At 36.1% G+C, this 27,108-nt stretch overlaps 2 protein-coding genes across 7 annotated transcripts in view; one reads left to right on the forward strand and one right to left on the reverse strand.

Moving 5' to 3' along the window:
- Window positions 1-12,361, reverse strand: part of LOC128234226 (uncharacterized) — a 31,493-nt gene extending 19,132 nt beyond the window's left edge. For 2 of the 5 annotated variants that reach the window (XM_052948324.1, XM_052948320.1), the window contains exons 1-7: window positions 12,199-12,361; window positions 11,177-11,286; window positions 10,250-10,364; window positions 9,606-9,679; window positions 6,904-6,924; window positions 1,703-1,794; window positions 1,075-1,128 (exon numbers count right to left, since the gene is read on the reverse strand). In XM_052948324.1, coding sequence (XP_052804284.1) covers window positions 1,075-1,128; window positions 1,703-1,794; window positions 6,904-6,924; window positions 9,606-9,679; window positions 10,250-10,364; window positions 11,177-11,286; window positions 12,199-12,269 — 537 coding nt within the window. In that variant the 5' untranslated portion in view covers window positions 12,270-12,361. The remainder of the gene's footprint in view (window positions 1-1,074; window positions 1,129-1,702; window positions 1,795-6,903; window positions 6,925-9,605; window positions 9,680-10,249; window positions 10,365-11,176; window positions 11,287-12,198) is intronic. The other 3 variants (XM_052948321.1, XM_052948323.1, XM_052948322.1) reach the window with 3 other exon arrangements.
- Window positions 12,362-14,915: 2,554 nt separating this feature from the next.
- LOC128233608 (protein lifeguard 3-like) lies at window positions 14,916-25,733 on the forward strand. 2 transcript variants are annotated; one of them, XM_052947362.1, is made up of 12 exons: window positions 14,916-14,998; window positions 15,272-15,401; window positions 16,168-16,373; window positions 16,730-16,794; window positions 17,015-17,068; window positions 17,473-17,523; window positions 18,061-18,100; window positions 18,586-18,623; window positions 19,335-19,422; window positions 21,236-21,340; window positions 22,912-22,959; window positions 23,394-25,733. In XM_052947362.1, exons 2-12 carry the CDS (start codon window positions 15,323-15,325, stop codon window positions 23,538-23,540), a joined length of 921 nt encoding a protein of 306 aa, XP_052803322.1. In that variant the 5' UTR covers window positions 14,916-14,998; window positions 15,272-15,322; the 3' UTR covers window positions 23,541-25,733. The 2 variants fall into 2 exon arrangements, with proteins under 2 accessions (XP_052803322.1, XP_052803323.1); XM_052947363.1 differs by having other exon boundaries at window positions 14,988-15,124.
- Window positions 25,734-27,108: the final 1,375 nt, after the last annotated feature.

Below are 27,108 nucleotides of genomic sequence, written 5' to 3' on the forward strand. Positions count from 1 at the left end.
TATGTGTACCTGTTGTGTGTATGTGTACCTGTTGTGTGTATGTGTACCTGTTGTGTGTATGTGTACCTGTTGTGTGTATGTGTACCTGTTGTGTGTATACATACCTCTTCAGTGTTAGATCTTTGTGTATGTTTACATGTCTATTGTGTGATAACCTGCCAAGTCTAAGTTTACCTACCTTGTCTAGTGTATGTTTATTTGTCAAGTATGAGTTTACCTGTCTAGTGTATGTTTACCTGTCTAGTGTATGTTTACCTGATTAGTGTTTGTTTACCTGACTAGTGTATGTTACCCTGTCTAGTGTATGCTACCCTGTCTAGTGTATGTTTACCTGACTAGTGTATGCTACCCTGTCTAGTGTATGTTTACCTGACTAGTGTATGTTACCCTGTCTAGTGTATGTTTACCTGTCTAGTGTATGTTACCCTGTCTAGTGTATGTTTACCTGTCTAGTGTATGTTACCCTGTCTAGTGTATGTTTACCTGTCTAGTGTATGTTTAGCTATCTAGTGTATGTTACCCTGTCTAGTGTATGTTTACCTGTCTAGTGTATGTTACCCTGTCTAGTGTATGTTACCTTGTCTAGTGTATGTTTACCTGTCTAGTGTATGTTTACCTGATTAGGTGTGTACCTGTGTATTGTAAATGTTTACTTGTTTAGAATGTATGTACCAGTGTATAGTAAATGTTTAAATGTTTAGAATGTGTGTACCTGTGTATTGTAAATGTTTACCTGTTTAGAATGTATGTACCAGTGTATTGTAAATGTTTACCTGTTTAGAATGTGTGTACCTGTGTATTGTAAATGTTTACCTGTTTAGAATGTATGTACCAGTGTATTGTAAATGTTTACCTGTTTAGAATGTGTGTACCAGTGTATTGTAAATGTTTACCTGTTTAGAATGTGTGTACCAGTGTTTTGTAAATGTTTACCTGTTTAGAATGTGTGTACCTGTGTATTGTAAATGTTTACCTGTTTAGAATGTATGTACCAGTGTATAGTAAATGTTTACCTGTTCAGAATGTGTGAACCTGTGTATGGTTAATGTTTACCTGTGTATTGTAAATGTTTACCTGTTTAGCCTGGGCTTCCAGTTCCATCAGCTCTGGTTTCCAGTTTTGAACCTGCTGAGAGAAACAAGCCGTCGTATGGTGATTTACTTGGTCTGCATTATAAACAAGACCATCATGTTAATATACTAATGATAGGGTGTAACGTTCTCATAGCAGAAATTAAGGTTATGTCTGGAATGGTAGGTAAAATTTTGACTTCATTATAAAACATCATATAGGCTATTCAGCCCATACACAGTAAATCCCTTATTTTATTTTACATATTAGATATAAAATGAAAAAATCTTAAGCACTGCAATGAGAAGGCATAAATGTCTGTTAAACAATTGGACAAGGGGAATAACCTAACAAACATTTTTGCTGGAGTTATGGAACTTGCTGCACATATGATCAATGTATCTATGTACAAAGTGAAAGTGATGAAATCTTGACAGATGTTTGAGCTTTATCAGAACGTGAAAGTGTTTGCATGTTGCAACCTTCACTAATGACAAAAATAAAAATGCCAATGCTAAAATAATACAACTTTTTTCTTCAACAAATATACAAACTAACATTCACACAAACTGTTTTTTGGCAAGTATGCTACAAACTGATTTCCAATACATTTGAAACACCTTGTACTTACAGGGTTATAAAATGTTATTCCATGTTCCTTGAAGTATGGAATGGCAATTTCCGCTCGCCACTTTGTTGGGTTGCACGATCCACCAAGAAATACTGAAATCATCAGTGTTGCATGTATAAGGAAAAGGTTTATTGTTTATCATGCAGAGAATAAGTTCCAAACTACCAGTCTTATTGCATGGAATGGCAAGGCTTTTTACTACACATATAACCAATTTTTTCGTTTCCTATACATTGTTTCTGGATAATTATATTTTACATAGATAGACTTTTAGCACAAGAAATTTGGTTGGGTACTGTGTAACTCATTAACATATGCCAATACTTTGGAATCATCAGTAATATTAAGTGACAGCGTATATGAGGCATAAACAAGATAAGTCAAGTAATAAACCCTACTTCTGAATACAGCATTGTGCTTCACTTGTATTACCGATGCAAGTAATGGTAGATCCTACTACAAGCTACTATCAAAGTAAACACATCATAAGATATACACTAAATTGTCTTGTACTTGTCTCGATGAGGTTCTTTATACTCCCATAATCCAAGGCACATTCAGCCAAAGTGTATTTTTTATCATGTCACCTTACTATTATATTTTAACTATAAGTATTCCCCTCTCTACTTTTTTTATGGCTCGGTCGGAGATAATGGGATGGGTCATTGACACCACTTCCTTTTGTTAGATAATTTTCCTACCAAACAAAATCTAAATTTTATTACAACCATTCCTGGTGTTAAAGTAAAATATTGCTCGTTAAATGGTGTTAAAGTAAAATATTGCTCGTTAAATCTGTGCAAACTCAATGCAATTGTTATTTATTGTTATTTCTATTTGTAATTTTCGCTGATTGAACCAAATTTAATACAATTAAACCACATTAATTGGTAGGCTGAAATTGACATGAAATGTTATTGCAATTAATGCATGTCAGAATGCCAGCTCTTTTTTTGAAGGCATGCCTGTACCATTGTTCCAAATTGGCATAAGGGAAATACTGATAGCTTGTAAAAACAGAATTCTACATGACTGATAAACAAAATTTAAAAATCCTGGACAGAAAAATGCACAAGTTTTTGTTATCTACCAAGAATGAACAAACTTATTGTTAGGTATGGATAAAACAAAAATTAAGTGTTTGCCTCAGAAGTAGGCGGTTTTCGATTCTGTTTTTTTTTAATCGGTTATTTTTCTTACAGTTTAAAGATAAAAATATATATATATATACCAATAGCTATGACAACCCTTTATTCGGACATGACTTACCAGATTTAAAGCTGATCTAACAACCCTTGTAATGCGTAAATCTCATTAAAGCTAATTAAACCCCAAATATATGATATAATATAAAACTAACATAACCTGAACAAAGTCCTGAACAATAGGCCCAATATGGCGGAAATTTCAACATTTGAAGACATAGCTAGAGTACTATACAGCTCATGAAAGTATCAAAATCATTAATGTCAGATGTTAATAACCTCAAAAGAACACCTTGGGTAAACACATTGCAAAGGATGGAATATATTTGAAATGAAATTGAAGTGTAAATAATAAGAAGGCTGTGCTCAAAACAATTTTAATATGATGGTGTATGGTGAAGCATTCAAACTTTTGCATTTATATTTCGAACTTTGAACAAAATAAAATATGATGGGACTAAATCATTAATCAAACAGTCATGTACATATGTTTGTACCATATGTACCATTCTTTTTTTTAATTCTCATAATGACGACAGTAACTAGTAGGCGGAGCTTACAATGCAAGCTAACCATTCAATAAGTTAAGTGCATCAATTGAAATATTTTTGAAAGTAAATTGCATCCCTTGTCCATGAAAAAAAAACGTGTATCACACTCCATGCTATGTGATTTGAATAGTTTCAATTATGAGTCAGAATTGGTTGCATTAGTATGGTAACTATTTATTAAGTCATATTTGTACAAATATCCTATCTTCTACTTTGTCTTAAATATGTAATTTAAATATTGTAACTCATCTACTGGCATGCAAAGGTCTCAAATGATGTATTTTTCTAAATATCAGCCAAAAACTTAAACTGTAAAGCAAGAATACGTAACTGATACAACATGACACATCAATAACAGCTTTATAACACATGAATCTAACACATGGACATGTTTGCATTTAAAAAAGTGAATGTCTTTACATAGAACAAATACACGAACCAATACATATCCAATATTTTAGTTGCCAATATTTTTATACGTAAATGTATTTAAATTTTCCATCAAAAAGTTTAAGCAATTTTATTGAACACTTGATTTGTTCTGCTGTAAATGCCAGATTTTTAGAACAATTATGTGCACATAAACACTCACTTTACCATGACAATAATCATAAACACATGTGACGTCTTCAGCGAGAATTTTTAATTTTACAAGATTTTGTGCCACATGCGCAGGCAATCATACATATTTTTACATATTTTTGAAAAGATCCTTGTTGTTAACATGAATAAATCAACAAGATTTACTTTAGCAAAGAGGACATCACATATATTTGTTACAATACTAAGTTGATCTCAAAATGATTTTTCCAAAAAGTTTGAACCCAAGTCCAAAGAAAGTCCTAGGGGAATAACTGTCTAAAAGGACTCTCTCACATTTTGGAAAGGTCAGACTTTGAAAAGGGTAATTTTGTGTGTAATGAGTGTATGTGTGTAAAAAATAGTTGAAATATGGTATAAAGTCATCTTCGGACATTTAGATGTTCAAATTTCTATAAAAATGTAGCAGAATATCCTTCTTTAGTGAGAGATTGTTTAGTAAAGTGTTAATATAATTAAATCAATTAGAATATGAACAATTATGAGCTTGGTTATAAATGAGTATGTCTGTTGCCATTTTGTGTTATAACAAGAGCTGTCACAGAGACAGCGCGCTCGACTATTCCGCCGCTTTTCAATGCAAGGATTGAAAATTTTGGCGAAACATGCATGGATCACTGTTAGATTAGATTTCAATGCAATACATGGTGTGCTGAGATATAAACATAAATGTAGTTTCATGCAAAATATTTGCACAGAGTTTCTAAGTCTAATAATAAAGGGCCATTATTTGCAAAATACAGTTATCTAACTTGGTTATTCAAGTAAGTTGGGTGGTTGAATATCATTGTATAAAGTCTCAATGCAATACATCAAATAGTTGCTGAGATATTATCCTACGTGTGCTAACATGCAAGACCTTAACCAGAATTTCTAAGTCGCATAATAAAGGGGCAAAAATTATATATTATAAAAGATAGAGTTATCTTACTTGATTAAATAAGAAGGTTAAATAGATGGCAGCCTGTGTGTAAAGTTTCAATGCAATACATGATGTATTCGCTGAGGTATTGACTTTAAAGTGGTTACATGCAAAACCTTAACCAGAATTTCTATGTCGAATAAAAAAGGGGCCATTATTTTAATTTAATGCAAACTGGAGTTATCTTACTTGGTTATTTAAGTAGATGGTTGAGTACCATTGTATAAAGTCTCAATGCAATCCATCAAGTAATTGCTGAGATATTAACCTATGTGTTCTTACATGTAAAACCTTAACCAGAATTTCTAAGTCAAATAATAAAGGCCCATAATTTGCATTAAATTAAAAAAAGTGTTATCTGGGAATACATATCTAATGTTTCAATGCAATACATGATATATTTGCTGAGATATTGACTTAAATGTGGCTACATGCAAAACCTTAACCAGAATTTCTAAGTCGAATAATAAAGGGCAATTATTTTGCATTAAATGCAAACTAGAGTTATCTAACTTGGTTAATTTAGTAGGTTGGATGGTTGAGTAACATTGTATCAAGTATCAATGCAATACCTCAAGTAGTTGCTGAGATATTAACCTATGTGTGCTTACACGCAAAACCTTAACCAGAATTTCTAAGTCGAATAATAAAGGCCTAGTATTTGCATTATATTCAAATAATTGTTACTTCATTAATTTAGTATGTAAGATAGTTGGGAATACATATTTAAAGTTTCAATGCAATAACTGATGTATTTACTGAGATAATGACTTAAAGGTGCTTACATGCAAAACCTTAACCAAGGTGTGAAGCCGACGCCGACGCCAGGGTGAGTAGTATAGCTCTCCTTATTCTTCGTGTCTATATCATATATCTGTTTCTATAAACGTCATTGGTTTTGCGGCTTAACAACGTGCCGTCATTAAAAAGTGTATGACGTTGACATCGCTTTCTTTCTATGATTGTTGATTTATAAACTGATTAAGGCATAACGCCAAAACATTTAGATATAAAAGTCATAACATGTTTGTGTGATTTTTTTATATATACAGCTGAAACCCGTTGACTCGAACTCGCTTGGCTCGAAATTCCTCATTGGCTTGAACTAGATGAAAGGACCGATGTCTTTATACTGAAGTTAAACATTCCCGCTTGGCTCGAATTTTTCGACGCTCGATTTATTTTCAATGGTCTCTAGGAGTTCGAGCGAACAGGGTTCGACTGTTGTGTTAAATTAATAAAATTACAAGATTGAAACAAATTTTGACAAGATTGGTCATGAACCTGAGGTCTGTGAGAGATTCCTTTCAAGGAGGGCTAATTTCTAGAGCTAATTGTATGACTGAACTTCAAACTACATACACAAACTTGAAAAGCATATTTACAGGACCAAACAACAAGACTTAGGAATTAAACTGCAGGAGCACAGCTATGATGGCAATGTATAGCGACATTCATCATGAAAATATCTTGTTTTGGAACAAATTTTGTAATCGATAAAATATAGCAGTTGGACTGAAAAATTATCTTTTCAAATATCTTTTCAAATCTGAACATTAAGTAATTTTGAGGATATGTCAAAAACATATGACCTGCATAAAATATGTAAGGGTGTAATTCATAGATATTAAAGCCACTTTCAACTACTGACATTTTTCGAGCCTTTTATGTGTGCGTTTTAAAATTCAGCCTATTGTTGACTGTCTTGGTTACGAAAGCGTGAAATTTCATTTAGATACATAATTATCAATTAAATGACTGCTCAGTGGTGCAGAAAAGTGTTGTATAAAGAAGCATATTGTGTGACATAAATACATTGAATGTACAGATGCTCATATGTTTGACATATCCCCACATACAGCTATGAAGAAACTGATGGAAAGCACAGATACATGGATGTGTGTGCCCTGGAAGCAACATTACCTGCAAAATGTGCAAGACTCTCTGAAAACAAGCGAGTTGTACATGTAACGTGAAAACACACTTTGAAAGCTCTGGGCCATGTTGCTTAAAACTTCAAAACTCATTTTGAATAAAAAAGCTTTATCGATGTTTGCTGCTTAAAAGGCCTTTTTTAAAATACTTATAAATAAACTCTTTGATATAAAAGAGTTTCTGTGTTGATATTTTGAAAAGGTCTTAATGCAAAAACATCAATAAGGAAAATAACAATGGATTATTACAGTAATATTCCCTGACGAAAAATTACAGAGATAAAAAAAGGTTATTGTGTCAGACTTATAATTATATTGTAGAAATGTAACACTGCAATATATATATCTTTTTTTATCTTCTATGTAAAGTTTATAATATATTCTAAACTGTACTTTTATGTTATGTAGAGTCCTGCATAATAAAAGTTAAAATTAAAAAAAATATAGCACTATTTTTATTTGATGCTGGAGAATTAAGCAACTTAGCCCTGTCTTTGAGATATCTTAGCAAAACTTATATTACACAATACTAGCTATTTTAACTAAAACAGAAGCAATATAATATTGCCCTTCATGGGCATAGGTGTCTGTTTTGATCAAAGATAGTGATTTTCCATATATTTATTTAAAACTAAACTAAAATGGGAGACTGTCTTGGTTCTCTTTTATCAACATAAATGAATGTTAAAACAATTGTTCCACTATCTATCATCAATACAGGGATTAATTTATAAAGAAGTTTTGTTATGGGAAGAAAAAGGTCTATGATTATCTTTATTCAGAGCACAATGAGCAAATTCTACTGCTCGTCTGTTTTTTTACAGTTTGTCAAGGGCCTTAACTCATCATCATTTATTAAATCCAGAGTCATTGGTCATTGGACCTTCCTGCATGTGTAAATGATAACTGTCACGGTAACATGACCGTGTTCTACGCTTCGTAAACAGTTTTTTTTATAGTTATGGCCTGCTGTTGACACCACGGCTATGACAATATCTCAACTCTTCGTTGAAAGAGAAAGATACTTAAAATTATATAATCAAGTTAAGAAAGAAGGTTTTACAAAATAGTATGTATATCTAACAGCAGTGCTCCAGCCAGGATTTGAAAAGGGCAGGGTGGAGTTTTGAAAAGGGCAAGCTACATGAGTCGTGTAGAGGTTGGGGTGGTTGTGGGGGGGGGGGGGTCCACCCCTGCCACAAGGTGTTTGTTTTTTTGTGGGGGGGGGGGGGGTCTCCCCCTAGAAATTGTTTTGTTTTTATACTCAATTTAAACCATTTTCCATGATTTTCAGACTTATACAAAATGGTGTTGTTGTTTTTTCTCAAAATTTAGAAGGGTGTGTTTTAATATCAAAATTAAAATTTGTCTTTTTGTCTGTGGTAGTATGATTGTACTTGTTTGGCATCTTCTTTAGTGCAATGTCACATATTTCTTTTAAAAGTTTGTAAGATGAAGACAAAAACAAACACAGCTAAACATCAAATAAATAGATACACACAAAAAAATAAATGTAGGGGACGAATCTTAGTTTGGTACGATCAGGTTTGGGTACGAATGTTACATTCAGCCTGTTTGTTATTTAATTGTCTTTGGTAAAATAATGTTCAATATGCTGATGTTTTAGAATATAATGACAATAAAAATCACTACCCTGGTTTAAAAAATCACTTATTAAACATAGAACATTGATAAAATAACTCCGAAAATCGTTCTGATAAAATGACGGTTTCGGCGAATTTTGACAAGATCGTGGACATGATAAGTAAATACTAAATAAAGCATCAACATAATTTTGTGGATTACAAAGAAATTTTCAACATGAATATTTTATAAATAAACTTTCAAAACATTTACTGAAAAGGTGATGTATTTGATTGTATTAGCGCCACCTTTCTTATGTTTACATATCGGCAGTGCCGTCTGCTTCAAATCAACAATGTTGAAAATGGCAAGTCTCGTCTGTACAATACAATAAACAACATTTTTCACCATCCCTTCGCATTTTCTATCGCATTTTACGAACTTTCATCATTGGTTGAACGAGTTCTCAATGTATATTCTGATTGGCTGACATTCAAAAGGCACGCCTCCTGCCGATGTTTCCCTATTTGGCTCTTCCTAATTATCGGATTAGTAGATGACCGATTATGAATACACAGGTCGTCTGCTCACTACACAATATGACTTGGTCAAGGCACATGGAAAGATGAAAGGGCAGTACGGCATATTTTAAGCAATCAATGGGGGCATGGTGACACCTAGCGGGAACACTATTATCATAAGTATTACGTAATTTGTCTCAATAATGACAGCGGATTAAGGGCTGTCAATCTTTTATAATGATTTCAATAGTAAAAAGGGCACTAACGGGATATTTGGGGCTAATAGAGCATTAGTGAAAAGGGCACTACTCAAAAAGGGGGCAGGGCGGTAAGAAAAGGGGCGCTGCGCCATTGAAAAACGGGCTAGCTGGAGCACTGTTAACATATTGAGACTGAGATTTACAGACATAAGGAAGGGAGAATAGGCTGTAGTGCTTTCTTTTGAACAAAACATAAATACAAATATGAATAGTAATTAACACAAAACAGTTATAAGACATGTTGAATAATATAATATATAATAATAAATGCCAATAAGTGTGTGAAAAAATTAACTCCAAAGGCAAATTCAACAACAAAGACATACCTCTTCTCTTTCTACGGTGAAAATGGGCCTCAGATCGAACACGGATCAGACTGCATGGCACTGGGGGCTTGGGGCTATAGAAAGAGAAACATGCAACATTTTCTTTTGGTTATATAATTCACACACTAACGAAATACATGTAGATCATAGTCTGATAGAGATTTCAGTAATAGTTATTGCACCCCCTACCAAACTTATTGAAATTATAAAATTACTCATTTGAATAGAATTTTATTAATCGAAGCCAAAAATAAGTTTACCAACACCTTCTTGGCAAAATTTAGTTTTTTTTGTCACATTTTAAATAATTATTTACAATAGAGCTTTACCATAATTTGAACTTTTGATGATGTTTTGTCATTGAGACAAACATTTTGTTTAAAGTTTCACACAAAATTAATTTCTATGTTGTTAGAATTGACCCAGGAAACAAACATATCCCCTTAAAATGTACAAAAATTTAAAAAGACAGACTTTTTCCCACTTTGTGTTGAAAAAGCTCTGCTAGGTCTTAAGATTGTTCTAGAAATTGGGGCCTTACATTCCAGTTAGTATCAGTGGGGCACTTTAATTCGTAAACACTCCTTGACGTCTGCTGTTTTTAACATTGAAACAAAAAAAGGCTATAAATATTTTTTACTCACTTGAGTCTGTAGTAATTCTGTAACTCTGTGACCAGGACACAAAACTCCCCGAAGGTGATGCACTCTGGTTTACATGGACTACCATACTCCACCGCACACAGTAACATCTCATGCACTGGAAACACATGACAACAATAACATACATGCAGGCACACCAACCAGGACATGAACATGGAGGTACTTACCCTCTAGAAAACACAAATGTACAAAAAAGTTGCAAGTCTGCAACATAATGAAAAATAAAAACACATCCAGAACAAAATACTAGTAAAATATGCACAGCAAGAAATACACTTGCATACCTATCTAAGGCCTAAAAAAAAAAATACATTTGGTTCGGGTTACCCGACCCTACCTACGGAATAGGCGCCGACCCTAACGTTTTTATAGTCAGTTTGAAAAAAATTTATTGAAAAACTAAAAAAAAAAAAAAAAAAAAAAATATTTTTTTTTTGCTTTTTTTTTTTGCTTTTCAATATGTAGTTTAAAACCTTAATTGCTTATATAGAAGATAACTTTAACACCATTCTCCAATGATGAAAATGACATTCTTATATAAAGCCTAATAAAAAAAAATAATAAAATAAAATAAAAAGCCTACCTACCCTACCTATTTTTGAAAAAGGATTAAACCCTAACCAAACAATTTTTTTTTTAGGCCTAAGTCAATATAACTGTACATGAACAAAGTATTTTAGAGATAATATATTTTTATGCAATCCCAATCAATTATGACAAGATAAAACAGCCATGGCCACTGTTATATAATCTGGGAGAATAAACAAGCAAATAAACCACTATGAAAGTAGCCTCTCCCATTCCACCATTAAACAACAAATTATTTTCAGTTAATTAGCTATGTAACAAGACAATAGATACTGCAGTCAACAAATGTCTTTGAAAATTCTATTGGAAAACAAGTCTTACACTGTGACGTTGATGGGTAGAGATTGATGGCATTGCAGGCATCTCGAAGTTGCTTTATTGGCAAATGTCCATCTGAATCTTCAAATTTCTTAAAGACCTCAATATGGCTCCTGTGAATAAATGTAACTGTAAACAGTAAAAATATCCTTTTAACATATCAGTGCAAGGCTATATATTTATATTCTGCATATATTGTATTGAATGCCTATTAACCATTGACTTAAAACATGCTTTCAATAATGGCATTTTTTCATTGTCAACATCCTCATGCAACATAAATTTGTATGCAAATGTGTATATGGGCTACATAGCCCAAATAATTGTCCGTTGATGGATTTTTTTACGATTTTTGCTATGGCAAATCCTTCACTTGTTATAAACTTAGTGACATGAAGCTGCTGCCTCATTTACATATTTAAATAAGTAGGCGTGTCATTTTCACTCAATATCGGATGTTATATATGCACCAGTCAATAGTAACCATGGCCCCCCCAGGTCCGGGGGTATACCGGGGATAGCTGGGGAAAAGGGCCGTGTCTTTCCAGGTGGCCCTGCAGGGCCGGGTGACCGCGGCGGTTTTGTCTTAGCACCAAATTTAGCAGAGATTGGGCCTTATATAGAGTCTCTGGGATGCGGGGGCATTTGGCTGGGGTTTTACCATCAGTACGTCCCCGCTACCCGGGGTTGGCTGGACCGAAAGTAAAAGTCCCCGCTATTCCCCGGACCTGGGGGGCCGTGGTTACAATTGACTGGTGCAATAGACAGTTAGGGATTGGAAGAATCCTGTATAACACATCTATTATTTTAGACTAATGGGCTACACTTTGGAGGCCTTTATATAAAGCAGAGTATTATACTGTAATTCTTTAAAGTTTATATTAACTAAAAATCTTACCTTGTGTTTGTTTTTGGTATTGCAATACATATTTTTATGGAGATCATCTGCTAAATTAATTTTCAAACTTATCCGAAACTCTTGTCCGAAAACTGATCAATATAAAATATTTGAAGTAACATTCTACCTTGTTAATGGGCCCCAAACTTTGGTTTTAGTGCGTTCCGACGACAACTGCCTTCTGAAAATACCTGACATCCTCAGGAAACACTGACAATAAGGAAAAACATTGTTTTGCGAGAAAACTCACTGCATTTCGCAACTGCCGTGTACGAAATGGTCGAACCACAGTCAAGGTTCGTTCCAAGAATAATTCGCACCATGACAGCCACAATAGTGAGCGTTCAGAGATACGTTTTTACACGTTTCAAGCAAAAATACTCGTCAAATGGCTGTACTTCAACACGGGTATTGTTGCTAACCACACGGGATTTGTATTGTTATTTGTATTTGATAACATATTGCATTGTGAAACAAAAATATGGATGCTCAGCCAATAAACAGAACATTATTATTTTCCATACGTTATTATTTATTATTTATTACTACAGAGATTTGTTTTTTCATCATATGTTGAGGGTGTGTCAGCCTTGTGTTGATCGATTAAGTGAAAAGTATTATACGTTTATTTATTTTTTACATAAATTTAAACCATTGTAAATTCAATTATTGTTGTTTATTAACAGGTCGTTTTTGTCAGTGAAGAAGACCATATTGGAAAAAGAGTAATGCAAATATACATGTAGTTCAACTACATTTTAATAAACCGAATAGCCACTTGCTAGAGAGTTGTTAAAAGAAGGGACACAACATTTAATTTCAATCATAACAATTATGTTTAAGTCACAATTTAGGCTTGAGCTTAATTAGCACGCAATTATCTCTAACTCTTATTTTCAGATCCTTTTAACCTATATTTCTACATTCGAGAGCGTTTTTCAAGGCAAACTCGAGACTACCAATTCCACTACTGATTTATTCGCAGCTTATTCCTTTCTAAATGTTTGCTTATCTTCAAAGCTTATGTCGAAGTTCCTCCATTGTCTTCCAGCATCCTGTATTCTCTGTCATAGTCAACTTTGCATACCTTTTTCTTGTCCTTCCTTTTTTCCTATTTACCCTCATACTTTTCCTTCTTGCCACACGATTCATTCACCACTCTTTTAGCATCATCCGGCTTTTCCTACTATTATTTTTAACGGGGATTCCTTCACCTGTCTCCTTCTGGTGGACATTATTTTTATGCTGTTTCAAATACTCCCGATGATCTCCTTGAATGTAGCTCCGCATTCAAAACTCCATTTGTCGACAGAAATCCCATTTGGAAGGGTTGCGGCCTCACTTTACTACAATGGAAAGTCAGCCATGGTTACTAACGTTTTTTTAATTAAATCAACACAATTATAAACTATATGTGTTTAGACATGTGCACATACGAGGGTGTCAACCCTTTCCAAATGGAATCCGGAATACCCGTCTTGGTATATCAGCCAATATTTTGGCTTCTCTTGCCATTTCTTTAAATGTAATCAGTTATGAGACATAAATTTACATAATTATGTACGCTTTTGTAGCGGTTTAGGGGAAGTTCTATTTAATAATGATTTCATGTTGTTGTTTTTCTGAAATAATTAAGATAAATGGTAACATCATATAGTATTCACTAGTATAAATGCCTACGCTTTACTATGAAACAGTGAAAGCATCAATATTTAGTGCTTACATCATACTATGTAATATGATGTATAAGAAAGTAATCTTTATTACTGGCATTGATGTTTGCTCTATAAGTGGAATCTGGCGAACCGATAACCTCAGGATTCGAAATACCGCCAAAAATGGTGTGATGGGTGACATCCACGTATACATGGCCGACAGAGAATCTCTTAGTACAGTTTTATTAGCAGACACATGGTGTCCATATATAATATATAGATGTATAGTCCCCTACTCTATGTGATGTAAAAAGAACCGCCCGAAACTTTACGCGGATCTTTGTATGGATGTTGGCCTAACCAAGGGTCAACATTAGAATGTGAGAAGAAGCATCAACATGTTATTATGTTTCAACTGCTTGTATGTGAGTAAATATGATGGACCAGCGTTCATTCAGCAATAGCGATACAATGGTGGTTGTAATATTTGAATCCAATTCTGGCACTGGAGACGGCCATGCCGACGGGGAAGTCCCTCCTGCCTCGCAGGCATAGCAAGGAGGCCGAGGTCCAAGCTCACGTTACTTACCGGGAATTTGCATAAGATGTGCACCGTGTCATTATTTTGCCCAAACGCAAGGATGGGGCTGTATGTATACCCATGGGATTAAGATTTTACAATGATAAAAACCCGCCTACAACGCATGCCATCAGAAATCAGAAATGCAAGTTTCTGAAAATCTAAGGCGTTCAAGATGCTCCAAACAAGACTGCATATAAGTGATTTCTTGAACAATGAAGCTCAAAGGGCATATTAACTAAAGGCATACCGATAGTTTGATTGTTTATTTAAGTCCCATCAATACGACATACATGTATATAAATTTCATTATAACAATGTGGCACCCTACTGCCCTAATGGAGACCAACATTAGTACCCTTCTGCCTTTGTAGGAATAAATACGTATGATAATGAAATATTTCTTTTGTTTTGATTAAAACATGTAGTATGGTAAACTATTTGTATAACTTCACAATAGGAGACTAGAAATCAATTATATTCTCGATATAAAATCAAAGTAAACAATAAACATACCACACACTATCATGTATACATACATGATAAGGAATGGAAGTAGAATATCGATAATGAGGCACGTGACGTTTTGTATTTTTTTACCAATAGTCTAGTCGCTCGGTATTTGATCAGTTTAAACTCCAATCAATGTATTCATATATTCCACTTCCCGTTTGGACCACGTTCAAAACTGGGTAAGTTATGTTATGGCATTTATGTTTTATAACTTATCAATTTAATAATGTACACTACGGCCGGTTGGATTTACAAACTATTAAATGTATAGAGGTGTGATATAAGTGTGATATAGGTATATTCATGTACGTACACATTTTTATATTACATTTTTACAATTGTGAATACCTTCTGATATTCATACTTGTGTGTATTTCGCAATCCATGACGTTGACAGTTCAACATGATTTGTTATATAAACACAGTTCAAATGTAAATTAAATGTCTTATAGATCGACAACAGGTGGGCTTACGGACCCAGGTGCCGACTGAGAGTATCACCAATGTCGAAAATAGCACCGATGATCAGCTACCCCCATGAGGGGGGCACTACGACGGAGGCCGTGTACCCCCCTTCACAAGGTATGACTGTCACAAACCCTTTAATTGTAGCTTTGAACAGTAATGTCACATTTGACACACACGCACGCACGCACGCAAGCACACACGCACCTGATTATGAATAAACTATAGATATAAACTAACTCAAGAGTCAACATTTAATAGAAGTTCCTGGAGTACAATTTCTAATTTAAAATCTTATGTCGATTCACATAATGTAGCATTCACCAATCGTTTAATTTTTTTTGCGTTTTCAGCTATTTAAAACACGCTTATAATATTGTTATCAGTAATTAATATTTTGCATAAATGCATTATTTATTAAGTAGTTGAGGGCAAATTATCACTAAAAAATTATGTTTGTTATACATGTGTATTTATTGATTTTGAATAAGAATGTCACTTTAAGCATACTCCAAACGCACGAGCGTACGAGTGAGTTAATGTTCCCAATAAATGTCAAGGGGTTAAAATTGGAATAAGACATAGAGATCGAAGGCTTATATGGGGTGTATACATGTTACTTTTCACTGGTTAGAGTTTGTCGTTATTAATGAACATTAGCGTTCAAAATGAAAATGGTTCCTTTATATTGTATTCTACGGCAGGGGGCATCAGTCTATCTTCCACCCCATATAACATATTCCGACCAAAATAAAGAAAGACGTGTACATGCTGACACCTAACTCACGTGTATAGGTGTACAGTTCAAAATGCTTCAAGTATGCTCCTGACTGCAGAGGACTATATTTATCACAATCATTTTCACAATATTTACTCTCTAAAGGCGGCGCTTACCCCGACGACCCTGCCTATCCACCTCCTCCACCCCCGATGCCGTCGGGATATGCCCCGCCCCAGCATGCCACATTCGGCGTGGTGGACACTCAGCCCCGCCCCCGAAAGGACAATGACAGCAGCAAGAGTTCCAACTCAACCATCTTCGGCGGTTCATTTGACGATGATGCCGTGAGAAGAGGCTTTATAAAAAGGGTATGACATTCACTTATATTAGTAATTACTTGTTATATCATTAACTTAAAACTATATATATTAACGATGTAATTAAAGGGTTGATATCAATCTCTGATTTGGGATATTTTACTAAATCCTAACTAAATATACATACTTTTTTGGTGTTTGCATGTTTGTGTTGACCAATGACAAAAGAGGATTTTTTTTCAAATTTTCTGTTAATTTATTTTACGTAGATCGATAGTCCATAGAGTATATTTCATTCATTCTATTTTTAACCAGTGCTTACATGTTAAACACATGTCAGCAGTTAAAGGTAGCATCTATATACTTAAATTGCGGTTGTTTTATGAAAATATGTTTTTTTCTTTCAGGTTTACAGTCTCCTATTCATCCAGCTGCTGTTTACATTTGGAATAGTTCTTGTTTTCTCTCTCGTGTAAGTAAAACAGTAAACTAAAAGAAAAGAGACCTAAGTGTCGCCCTATAATTGTAACTGTTGAATATGATTGTCATGCAAATATAAAAATCGTTTTGCAAGGAGATTCTAAAAAGCTCTGATGATAAGTAAGAAAGCATTTTTCTCATTTTTTTAAATTAGAATATTTCATCTGAAATTCAGAAAACTTAATTCTATTCACTCATGTATTTCATTTCAGGACGTCAGTCAAGGAATTTGTTAAAAACAACCCAGCGGTTTTCTATGCTTCGTTGTAAGAAATATTTTGTTTGGCTTTTATTGTAATTTCTGAGTTAAGTTTCAATATATTAATACCATACGTTTTCATGTTCCCTTCTTTGCATAATAGTGCTGGATTTTCTATGTAAATGAATGATCATTCAAATTGCAAACCAGTTAAACGTAGGTTTCATTTATTTCTTATGACGCGAATATTTGAATATATTATATATTATGTATATATCCACACAATATAGAAAGAGTATTAGGTTCATAATCATTAAGATTTTTATAATTTTAATCAAATTGACATGTACATTTAAGAATGTCGGTATGTTTGGTTTCGTTGTCAAAGTCGAGCGCTGTTTGGACATACCCAATCGATCAATCTACTGTATATACACTAAAATGAAACTTACCATTTAACTCATGTTTCAGTGGAGTTTTCATACCAGTATTCATTGTGCTTGTCTGCGTTAAGAAAGTACGGTATGTATTTAAGGAATTGTAAAAGGTTGTTAGTGGTCAACATAACATTTTGTCTAATGAAATGCAGTATATTTCAAATTTGCCTATACAATTATTACTGATAATTAGCAGTCGGTTGTTATTTATTGCATTCGGGTAAAAAGCGGTACTAAGATATCGACATTGGTAATGGGTTTAGCTTTCACAATATTATGTAGACCACTTAAAAGATAATGGTTATGCGACTGTGTCGCATCAAATCTTTTTTGTTTCAGTACATTCAAACAACCATTAACCATTACTTCTCAAAATAATCAGATCATTTATTTTATTCAAATGCTATACGTTAAACGTCGATCAATAGGGAATTCAAATGTCGACCATTGTGAAAATACTGCCATCCCATAGGTTCAAAAATGATATCATGATATAAGGGATTCTGTTAACAATCCAGTTAGTTTTCAACATTCATTTTATGTGAATTGAACATACTTCAGAACAGAGCTGCCATAACGCGTCCAAGTCAATTGTTTACATTTATTTTATTCATTATTTCAGGAGAAAGCATCCTGCTAATCTTATATGTCTTGCGATTTTCGTAAGTATATAATAAGTGTATGTATTTATGAATAAGTTGAAACTTGATGATGATGATGATGATGATGATGATGATGATGATGATGATGATGATGATGATGATGATGATGATGGTGGTGATGATGATGATGATGATGATGATGATGATGATGATGATGATGATGATGATGATGATGATGATGATGATGATGATGATGACGACGACGACGACGATGATGTGTGATGATGATGATGATGATGATGATGATGATGATGATGATGATGATGATGACGACGACGACGACGATGATGTGTGATGATGATGATGATGATGATGATGATGATGATGATGATGATGATGATGATGATGATGATGGTGTTGATGATGATGATGATGATGATGATGATGATGATGATGATGATGATGATGATGATGATGATGATGATGATGAGCTTGTATAGGTATGATAATGAATAGTGATCAGTATTATCATTGTCTCGTTTCAGACGATAGCGTTTACATACCTGGTAGCAACATTGAGCAGGTTGGTGTCTAGATGCAGCTGTTGTATCTCTAGTCTACGTCCGTTTATAAATTAAATGGGTTTTGCCAAATTTATTCTATGTTAAGAGTCTGGCTCCAATTACGAAAACTAGCCTATCTGGAAAGAAAAATCGATATCGAAAATAAAACAAAAACATTGCATTCATTCAACCTAGCTATTATATGAGTCTGATTACAGTACGTAGATATAAGCATTTCTAAATGTGTGTTATTATTATATTACCATTCGGTTTTTGAGTTATATGTCGGTTTCTATGTATTAGTTAGATAACATGAATTAAATTCTTAATGATTAAGAATGGGCGGAGTGAGCGTAGAATACAACCTCATTGGCTGACACATTGTTAAAGCAAAATCTGACGCAGGGATTGTGTATCGGATGTGTGGTAGTGGGTGGACCTTTAAACAGCCACGAAAGTTAAAATTATTTAGGATTAAGCCTAGTATAGTTAATGATTGCCTATCTGCAATTTCATTGGCTGTAAATGGAGGTTGTATTCATAAATGTTTAAATTCCTACATAGGATCTATTTGACACAACCTAATTTGACGGACTTTCCATAAAGTTTTTACACAAATATCTTTAACGAGAGTAGAAAAAAGAACATAAAATGGCCAAATTTGATTCTATAGGTATTGTCATAGTTACTTTATTTTGCGAATAGAAAACGTGTTATTTAAATGTTTGCAGTTTCTTCGACACTAACAGCGTGATAGTGGCCGCGGGCATTACGGCCATGCTGTGTCTCGCCATCACGCTGTTCGCCATACAGACCAAGGTAAGGCTCGCCATCACTCTGTTCGCCACACAAACCAAGGTAAGTCTCGCCATCACGCTGTTCGCCATACAGACCAAGGTAAGGCTCGCCGTCCCGCTGTTCGCTATACAGACCAAGGTATGCAAACAGACCAAGGTAAGGCTCGCCATCACACTGTTCGCCATACAGACAAAGGTAAGGCTCGCCATCACGCTGTTCGCCATACAGACCTAGGTAAAGCTCGCAATCACGCTGTTCGGTTCGCCATACAGACCAAGGTTAGGCTCGCCATCACGCTGTTCGCCATACAGACCAAGGTAAGGCTCGCCGTCCCGCTGTTCGCTATACAGACCAAGGTATGCAAACAGACCAAGGTAAGGCTCGCCATCACACTGTTCGCCATACAGACAAAGGTAAGGCTCGCCATCACGCTGTTCGCCATACAGACCTAGGTAAAGCTCGCAATCACGCTGTTCGGTTCGCCATACAGACCAAGGTTAGGCTCGCAATCACGCTGTTCGCCATACAGACCTAGGTAAGGCTCGCCGTCACGCTATTCGCCACACAGACCAAGGTAAGGCTCGCCATCACGCTGTTCGCCACACAGACCTAGGTAAGGCTCGCCATCACGCTGTTTGCCAAACAGATCAAGGTAAGGCTTGCCATCACGCTGTTCGCCATACAGTCCTAGGTAAAGCTCGCCATCACGCTGTTCGCCATACAGACAAAGGTAAGGCTCGCCGTCACACTGTTCGCCATACAGACCAAGGTAAGGCTCGCCATCAAGCTGTTCGCCACCACGCTGTTCGCAGTACAGACCAAGGTAAGGCTCGCCGTCATGCTGTTCGCCATACAGACCTAGGTAAGGTACGCCATCACGCTGTTCGCCATACAGACCAAGGTTAGGCTCGCCATCACGCTGTTCGCCATACAGACCAAGGTAAGGCTCGCCATCAAGCTGTTCGCCACCACGCTGTTCGCAGTACAGACCAAGGTAAGGCTCGCCGTCATGCTGTTCGCCATACAGACCTAGGTAAGGTACGCCATCACGCTGTTCGCCATACAGACCAAGGTTAGGCTCGCCATCACGCTGTTCGCCATTCAGACCAAGGTAAGGCTCGCCATCTGGCTGTTCGCCAGACAGACCTAGGTAAGTCTCGCAATCACGCTGTTCGCCATACAGACCAAGGTAAGGCTCGCCATCACGCTGTTCGCCAAACATACCAAGGTTAGGCTCGCCATCACGCTGTTTGCCAAACAGACCAAGGTTAGGCTCGCCATCACGCTGTTTGCCAGACAGACCAAGGTAAGTCTCGCCATCACGCTGTTCGCCATACAGACCAAGGTAAGGCTCGCCATCACGCTGTTCGCCATACAGAGCAATGTTAGACTCGCAATCACGCTGTTCGCCATACAGACCTAGGTAAGGCTCGCCATTACGCTTTCGCCATACAGACCAAGGTAAGGTAGTTGATAGTTAAACATCCACCGTTTGACACCGAAAACATCGTAACAGTAGAACATCTAATGACAATATCAGTAATATATTTTCATATGCAAAAAGCATTATCGGCCCGAATCATCCTTGATATTTTTTATCCGTCCGCAAACTCGGAGCTGCAACTTCCGAAGGTTATTTAGTCTTTATCATCAGGGACATTTGTGTGATTCATATCAAAGAATAACAATTATATGGTTTTACAATAATAATTATATGGTTTTACAATTGGGATTGCATTCACTTATAATTTTGAGGTACATATAATTACCAAAAACATGTATTTATTTCATAGCTTACCCATATATTGCTCAAGGGTATTACCACTGTTTGCAGATCGACTTCACCCTATGTACGAGCCTGTTCTTCTGCATCTTAATCGTCCTCATCTACTTCGCTTTTGTCAGTATCATACTCAGCTTTGTCGTGCCCGACGGACGGGTAAGCTTGTACTCTTGTTATCTTGATTTAATTTTGCCTGATTATTGTTTATTTTTGCGAGAAAAAAGTCCAGGTTTAATAATAGCACAGATTCGAGCACAACCTTTAACCTATAAGCATACCGGAGAACAAACGTTATGAAGCATTGTATGCATATTCAAGTGAAGAATATGTGAATGTGTAACAAGCCCATCACTCCGGGCTCACGACAGTGATCTAGCATTATCGCGCTGGTGTACGACAGTGTACGAGAGTGATCTAGCATCATCGCTCTGTTGTACGAGAGTGATCTAGCACCATCGCTCTGGTGTACAACAGTGTACGAGAGTGATCTAGTATCATCACTCTCGTGTACGAGAGTGATCTAGCATCATCGCTCTGGTGTACGACAGTGTACGAAAGTGATCTAGCATCATCGCGCTAGTGTACGTGAGTGATCTAGCATTATCGCGCTGGTGTACGAGAGTGATCTAGCATCATCGCTCTGTTGTACGAGAGTGTACGTGAGTTATCTAGCATTATCGCGCTGGTGTACGACAGTGTACGAGAGTGATCTAGCATCATCGCTCTGTTGTACGTGAGTGATCTAGCACCATCGCTCTGGTGTACAACAGTGTACGAGAGTGATCTAGTATCATCACTCTGGTGTACGAGAGTGTACGAGAGTGATCTAGCATCATCGCTCTGGTGTACAACAGTGTACGAGAGTGATCTAGCATCATCGCGCTAGTGTACGTGAGTGATCTAGCATCATCGCTCTGTTGTACGAGAGTGATCTAGCCCCATCGCTCTGGTGTACAACAGTGTACGAGAGTGATCTAGTATCATCACTCTGGTGTACGAGAGTGTACGAGAGTGATCTAGCATCATCGCTCTGGTGTACGACAGTGTATGAGAGTGATCTAGTATCATCACTCTGGTGTACGAGAGTGTACGAGAGTGATCTAGAATTATCGCGCTAGTGTACGTGAGTGATCTAGCATCATCACTCTGGTGTACGAGAGTGATCTAGCATCATCACTCTGGTGTACGAGAGTGTACGAGAGTGATCTAGCATCATCGCTCTGGTGTACGACAGTGTACGGGAGTGATCTAGCATTATCGCGCTAGTGTACGTGAGTGATCTAGCATTATCGCGGTAGTGTACGAGAGTGATCTAGCATTATCGCTGTGGTGTACGAGAGTGATCTAGTATTATCGTGCGAGTGTACGAGAGTGATCTAGCATCAACGCTCTGGTGTATGAGGATGTGCGCATAGAAATACATGTACTGCGAAAGGGAAGTATTGGATTCCACTTGTGATGCTTCAAAAGTTATATCAAAGAAATATGATTGTCAAGTGTTATGTTGTGAAGGATATTAAATCAAAACACTATATTTTTGTAAATGCATTTATTTTTTTACTTTTACTTTTATGTAAACTATTGTATGCCTATATGTTTGAAGTACGGTATAATAATCCAAGAAACAAGTACAAACATGTATTCAGTTATTTCCATTTTCCTTTTTGTTTCCCAATTTTACTTTTAGCCTGCATTTTCACTATATTAAGTCTTCTGTACTATTTCAGTTCATTGACGGCGTGTACGGAACTCTTGCGGCAATGCTCATCTCCTTGGTGAGGGTTTCTATTTGCTTTTCGTCTGAAGATATATCAAACATTACAGCCGATCCGTACCGCTAATGTGATATTTCCCAGGCTGAGTAGATGAAGTTAGGTCCGCCTTTCACCCAAGGGAAAGTTTTGCGCTCAACGTCCTCTTGGCCTTTGGAAACAGACGCTAATACTTGATCTTACATTCAAAATATTCGTGTGTGATTAGTTGATCAGCCTTATTTAGTTAAAACGTGTTTTGGTTAAATGACCAGTATCTATTTGCTAATTACGATCATACAGATCACATGTGTATGCAAGTACACGTATATATATATGTGAACAAAGACGAAAATACTAAAAATGTTGTTGTTCTTTTTAGCCTCTTTTCCGAGTGTGCTTCACAATTAAGCTTAAAAGTAAAAACTAAACTAATCTATATCACCTATCGTTTACAGGTCCTTGTGTACGACACCCAGCGGATTATCGGCGGCAAGAGCGAGGAGTTGAACCCAGAAGAGTATGTGTATGGGGCTCTCCAGCTCTATATTGACGTCGTCGTCTTGTTTCTAATTATCCTGGCCGGCTGTGGAAAATCTGGATGATCCCATGACGCGTTCGGGACACACAAGTATAGGCAATTGTAACGAGCTTCGCGATATAACCGAGTGGGATCCGGTCGTATTATGAGTAGTGGCCAAAACCACTTACAACTTACTTCGTCCATACATTATTCCCGATTACTTGTTGTCTCAAACATACTTCAATTGAATCTATCACGCTCTGGTGTACGAGAATGGTCTAGCATACTTCAATCTATATGATTCGTTCAAGTCTCATAGTGTTGGGTGAAAGCTATACATGTTCTACACTGGACTATTCTCTTTGTTTGACATTTTCATTAAGTACCCTTGGCATTTACGGTGCTCATGTACGCATTAATTCATCATGTAATGAGATTTATGCAGTGTTTATTGGACCTGCAGATTACTGGAATTTGACGTGTCCCTAGACTATTTTGTATCCAAGGTGTCATAAGGTCTACCAAGTAATACACGGGCTCTAGTTCATTCATTGGCATTGTACTCTCTCTCTTGTAAGCAATATTTATTTTGCACCAAGCCCCAAAAGGCTCGACAAAGCGGATGACGGACGAATGCTATCAAACATGTCGAGGTTGCCATCATTCATCATCCGCATTCCAGTATTATCAACAATAGTGGGCGCCGCATTGAAGTGCACGCCAATTGGAACCCCTGGAATAGGAGCGGTTATTATGTGATTACTGTTGATGGTTTGCTGTTATGTTTTTTTTCTTCATAATTTGCTGTCATTTTTAAAATATTGCAACAATATTGAATAATGTTTTTTATGTTTGAAAATTATATACAGTAAAACTGCGATCGTTCGAACAAGCGGTCGTTCGAGAACCGGCGTTCCCTCGAGGTCGGAGCTTGGTCCCGAACTTTTTCCTTCTATTTTCATATAAGATAAACCTACGCTGCATCGAAACCTAATTATGTCGAGGAGTCGAGCAATATTCTTGGTCCCAAGTACACAAATCATGCACAAAACCTTATGGCTCCCTCGAGGTCATAATTTCACACTTTTTCCCGAACGCATGTTTCAAAATAAACAAACAATTGCTAGGTATTTAAATTATCGCAAGTTGTTAAAATTGCAATGACAGTTTAAAGGCAATTTATAAGGTGTGAACAACCGTTTAACAATGTTAACGCATGACCGGTATTAGTTGATATGGGCGGTTTAGAACATAATTATGAGAAGTTAATGACGAGCAGTTAATTGTGAGAAATGTAAATGAGTAATAAAAATATGAATAAACACTACGATATCGATCCAACATCGGAATATCTGAAAATATTTCCTTTTTGTCACTTTGCTTTGCAATATGGCTATTTGGTAAAAAAATCGATTTATTGATATTTCTTTTACATTTTATATTTAAGTATACATAAAGTAAACGACAGCCTTTGAACATATCAGCGATTTCCACAACGCAACACATAATCGTTGTCTTAGTAAACAGACCACTTCATACTTGAAATACACTGAAATATATTTCATAACAGACTGGAGAATTGAAAATCGGGTCGTTCGAAACATCGGTTCCCTCGAGGTTTAGGCTCGGTCCCCGGCGACTTCGAGCGATCGCAGTTTTACTGTACTTACATACAACACACTCTATTTAGCATGTGCATGTAATTATATATCCATACCACCAGGACCCCGTACCATATAGGTTGGCTTACTCGTAAACCTTACGCCGCTTAAGAGTGCTCAGGTGCACACGTAAAGTCACGGGCATAATCTATGCAATAAATGTCCCTTCAATATAAAAATACACGCAATTTACGCACAAAACGAGGTTACGTCTGCAAATTTTCGATCTTAAGCCATTCGATCTTTATAGAACCGGGACCCAGGTCGTCTGTTATGTAGTTTTGAAGTCGTTCTTGCATACCTGGAGCTGTGTCATCAAAGATACTAGGAGTGATTTCATACCTAGAAGCGACCTTTAACAGAGCACTACTGCTGTTGAAAGGCTCTCCCTAGTAGCATACTTTTTATGTTATGTTTGTTTTTGCTTTACTAAACCATTCGGTCGGGTTAAGCTGGGTGCCATAGTTGTTGACTAAGTCGGGTTAAGCTGTGTGCCATAGTTGTAAATATATACATGTTATTGTAGCTTTAACATTTTTACTGAAATCAACCTTTTCCTCTTTTCTTTGTTTGAGCGATGTGTTTTGTTATGTTGTCATGCAATAAAATATTCGTACAAATGCACCGTTTTATTTCTATAACACGAATTTAAATCCATTTGCTCGTCACGGTCAGTATTTTATGATGATTTTAGCGGGGTACCTTACCGTATTGTTTTAAGAATACGTGTGTTTTCATCACCCAAACTGTGTGTTTCTTTTCAAATTTCACCGCAGATGTATTGGTGAAAATGTTCGCATTTTACAAGAGGCTATTAATTTAGTAAATGAAAATGATATTTTTTTAATTAATGTGTTTTTCAGACTTCAATAAAGCATTCGACAGTTTAGATAACATGTTTATTTTGAATGTCTTCGAAAATTTAATATCAGTGAAAATATAATTAAATGGGTTCGACAACGTTATAACAATGCAAATGCTTGTGTTACCAACAATAGATTCTATCTGACCCTTTTGACATTGAAAAGGGCGTACGGCAAGGATGCCCCCTATTTCCATATTTATTTCTTATTTTATTGAAACGCTTGCTGCCAAAATCAACACAAACCAAAACATAAAGGTATAAATGTATATAATACAGAACGGAAACAAATTGTATTTGCGGATGACGCCAATTTCCTTATAAATCTTTCGAAGAACTTATGACTGTATTGGAAACACCATCGGATATATGTTTAAAAGGGACACAAAACCCCGATACAATGTGAGAAGTAATATAATTAAAATAAATATGTAAACAGTGGCATTAAAATGCTCAACATACCATATATAGTAGTAATCAAACAAGTTTGGTAAAAAGAATACTGTTTTACTACCAATCCAAATGGGTCGAACTATAGATGCGAACTGGGAGTAGGATTCAAGGGAGCAGAAACCAAGTAATACATCATAAGGCAAGGAAAACTGCTGCAAAACAACGTAGACAAAGAGCCAGGCAGATTAACATCGAGTTGAAATTGATCGATGGATTTTGTTTTGAAGAGGTAAACACTGATAAACATGACAGCTAGACAGCCAAAACGATTATTGACAGGTGAGTGTGTGAAACGATCACGTGACTAGCAAGCTGTTCGAAAAAAGATTATTCTGCAAAGAGAGAAACACGGTTAAACGTACCCGTCTAGCGAAAACGCAGGTTATGTATACAAATTAATGGTTTAATGGTAATTGCCGAGTTGCAAAATGTTCATATGAGAATGCATTACGGGACTTTAATTATCTTAGAAATAATGATTATAGAGTACGACTGGTCGGTGATAAAAAGGCTTCAAGAGCATAACGAAGAGGACAAAACGACGTTAAAGGGATGCAAAGATTAAGAAATTGAACGATTAAAAGGCAATCAGCCGAAAGAGTTTTGGAAATACTTTGTTAAGGAAAAGCAAATGAAAGGACAAAATAAAGACGTAAATGAGTTCAAAGAACATT

This window comes from Mya arenaria, chromosome 5, assembly GCF_026914265.1.
Source record: "Mya arenaria isolate MELC-2E11 chromosome 5, ASM2691426v1".
Lineage (NCBI taxonomy): Eukaryota > Metazoa > Mollusca > Bivalvia > Myida > Myidae > Mya > Mya arenaria.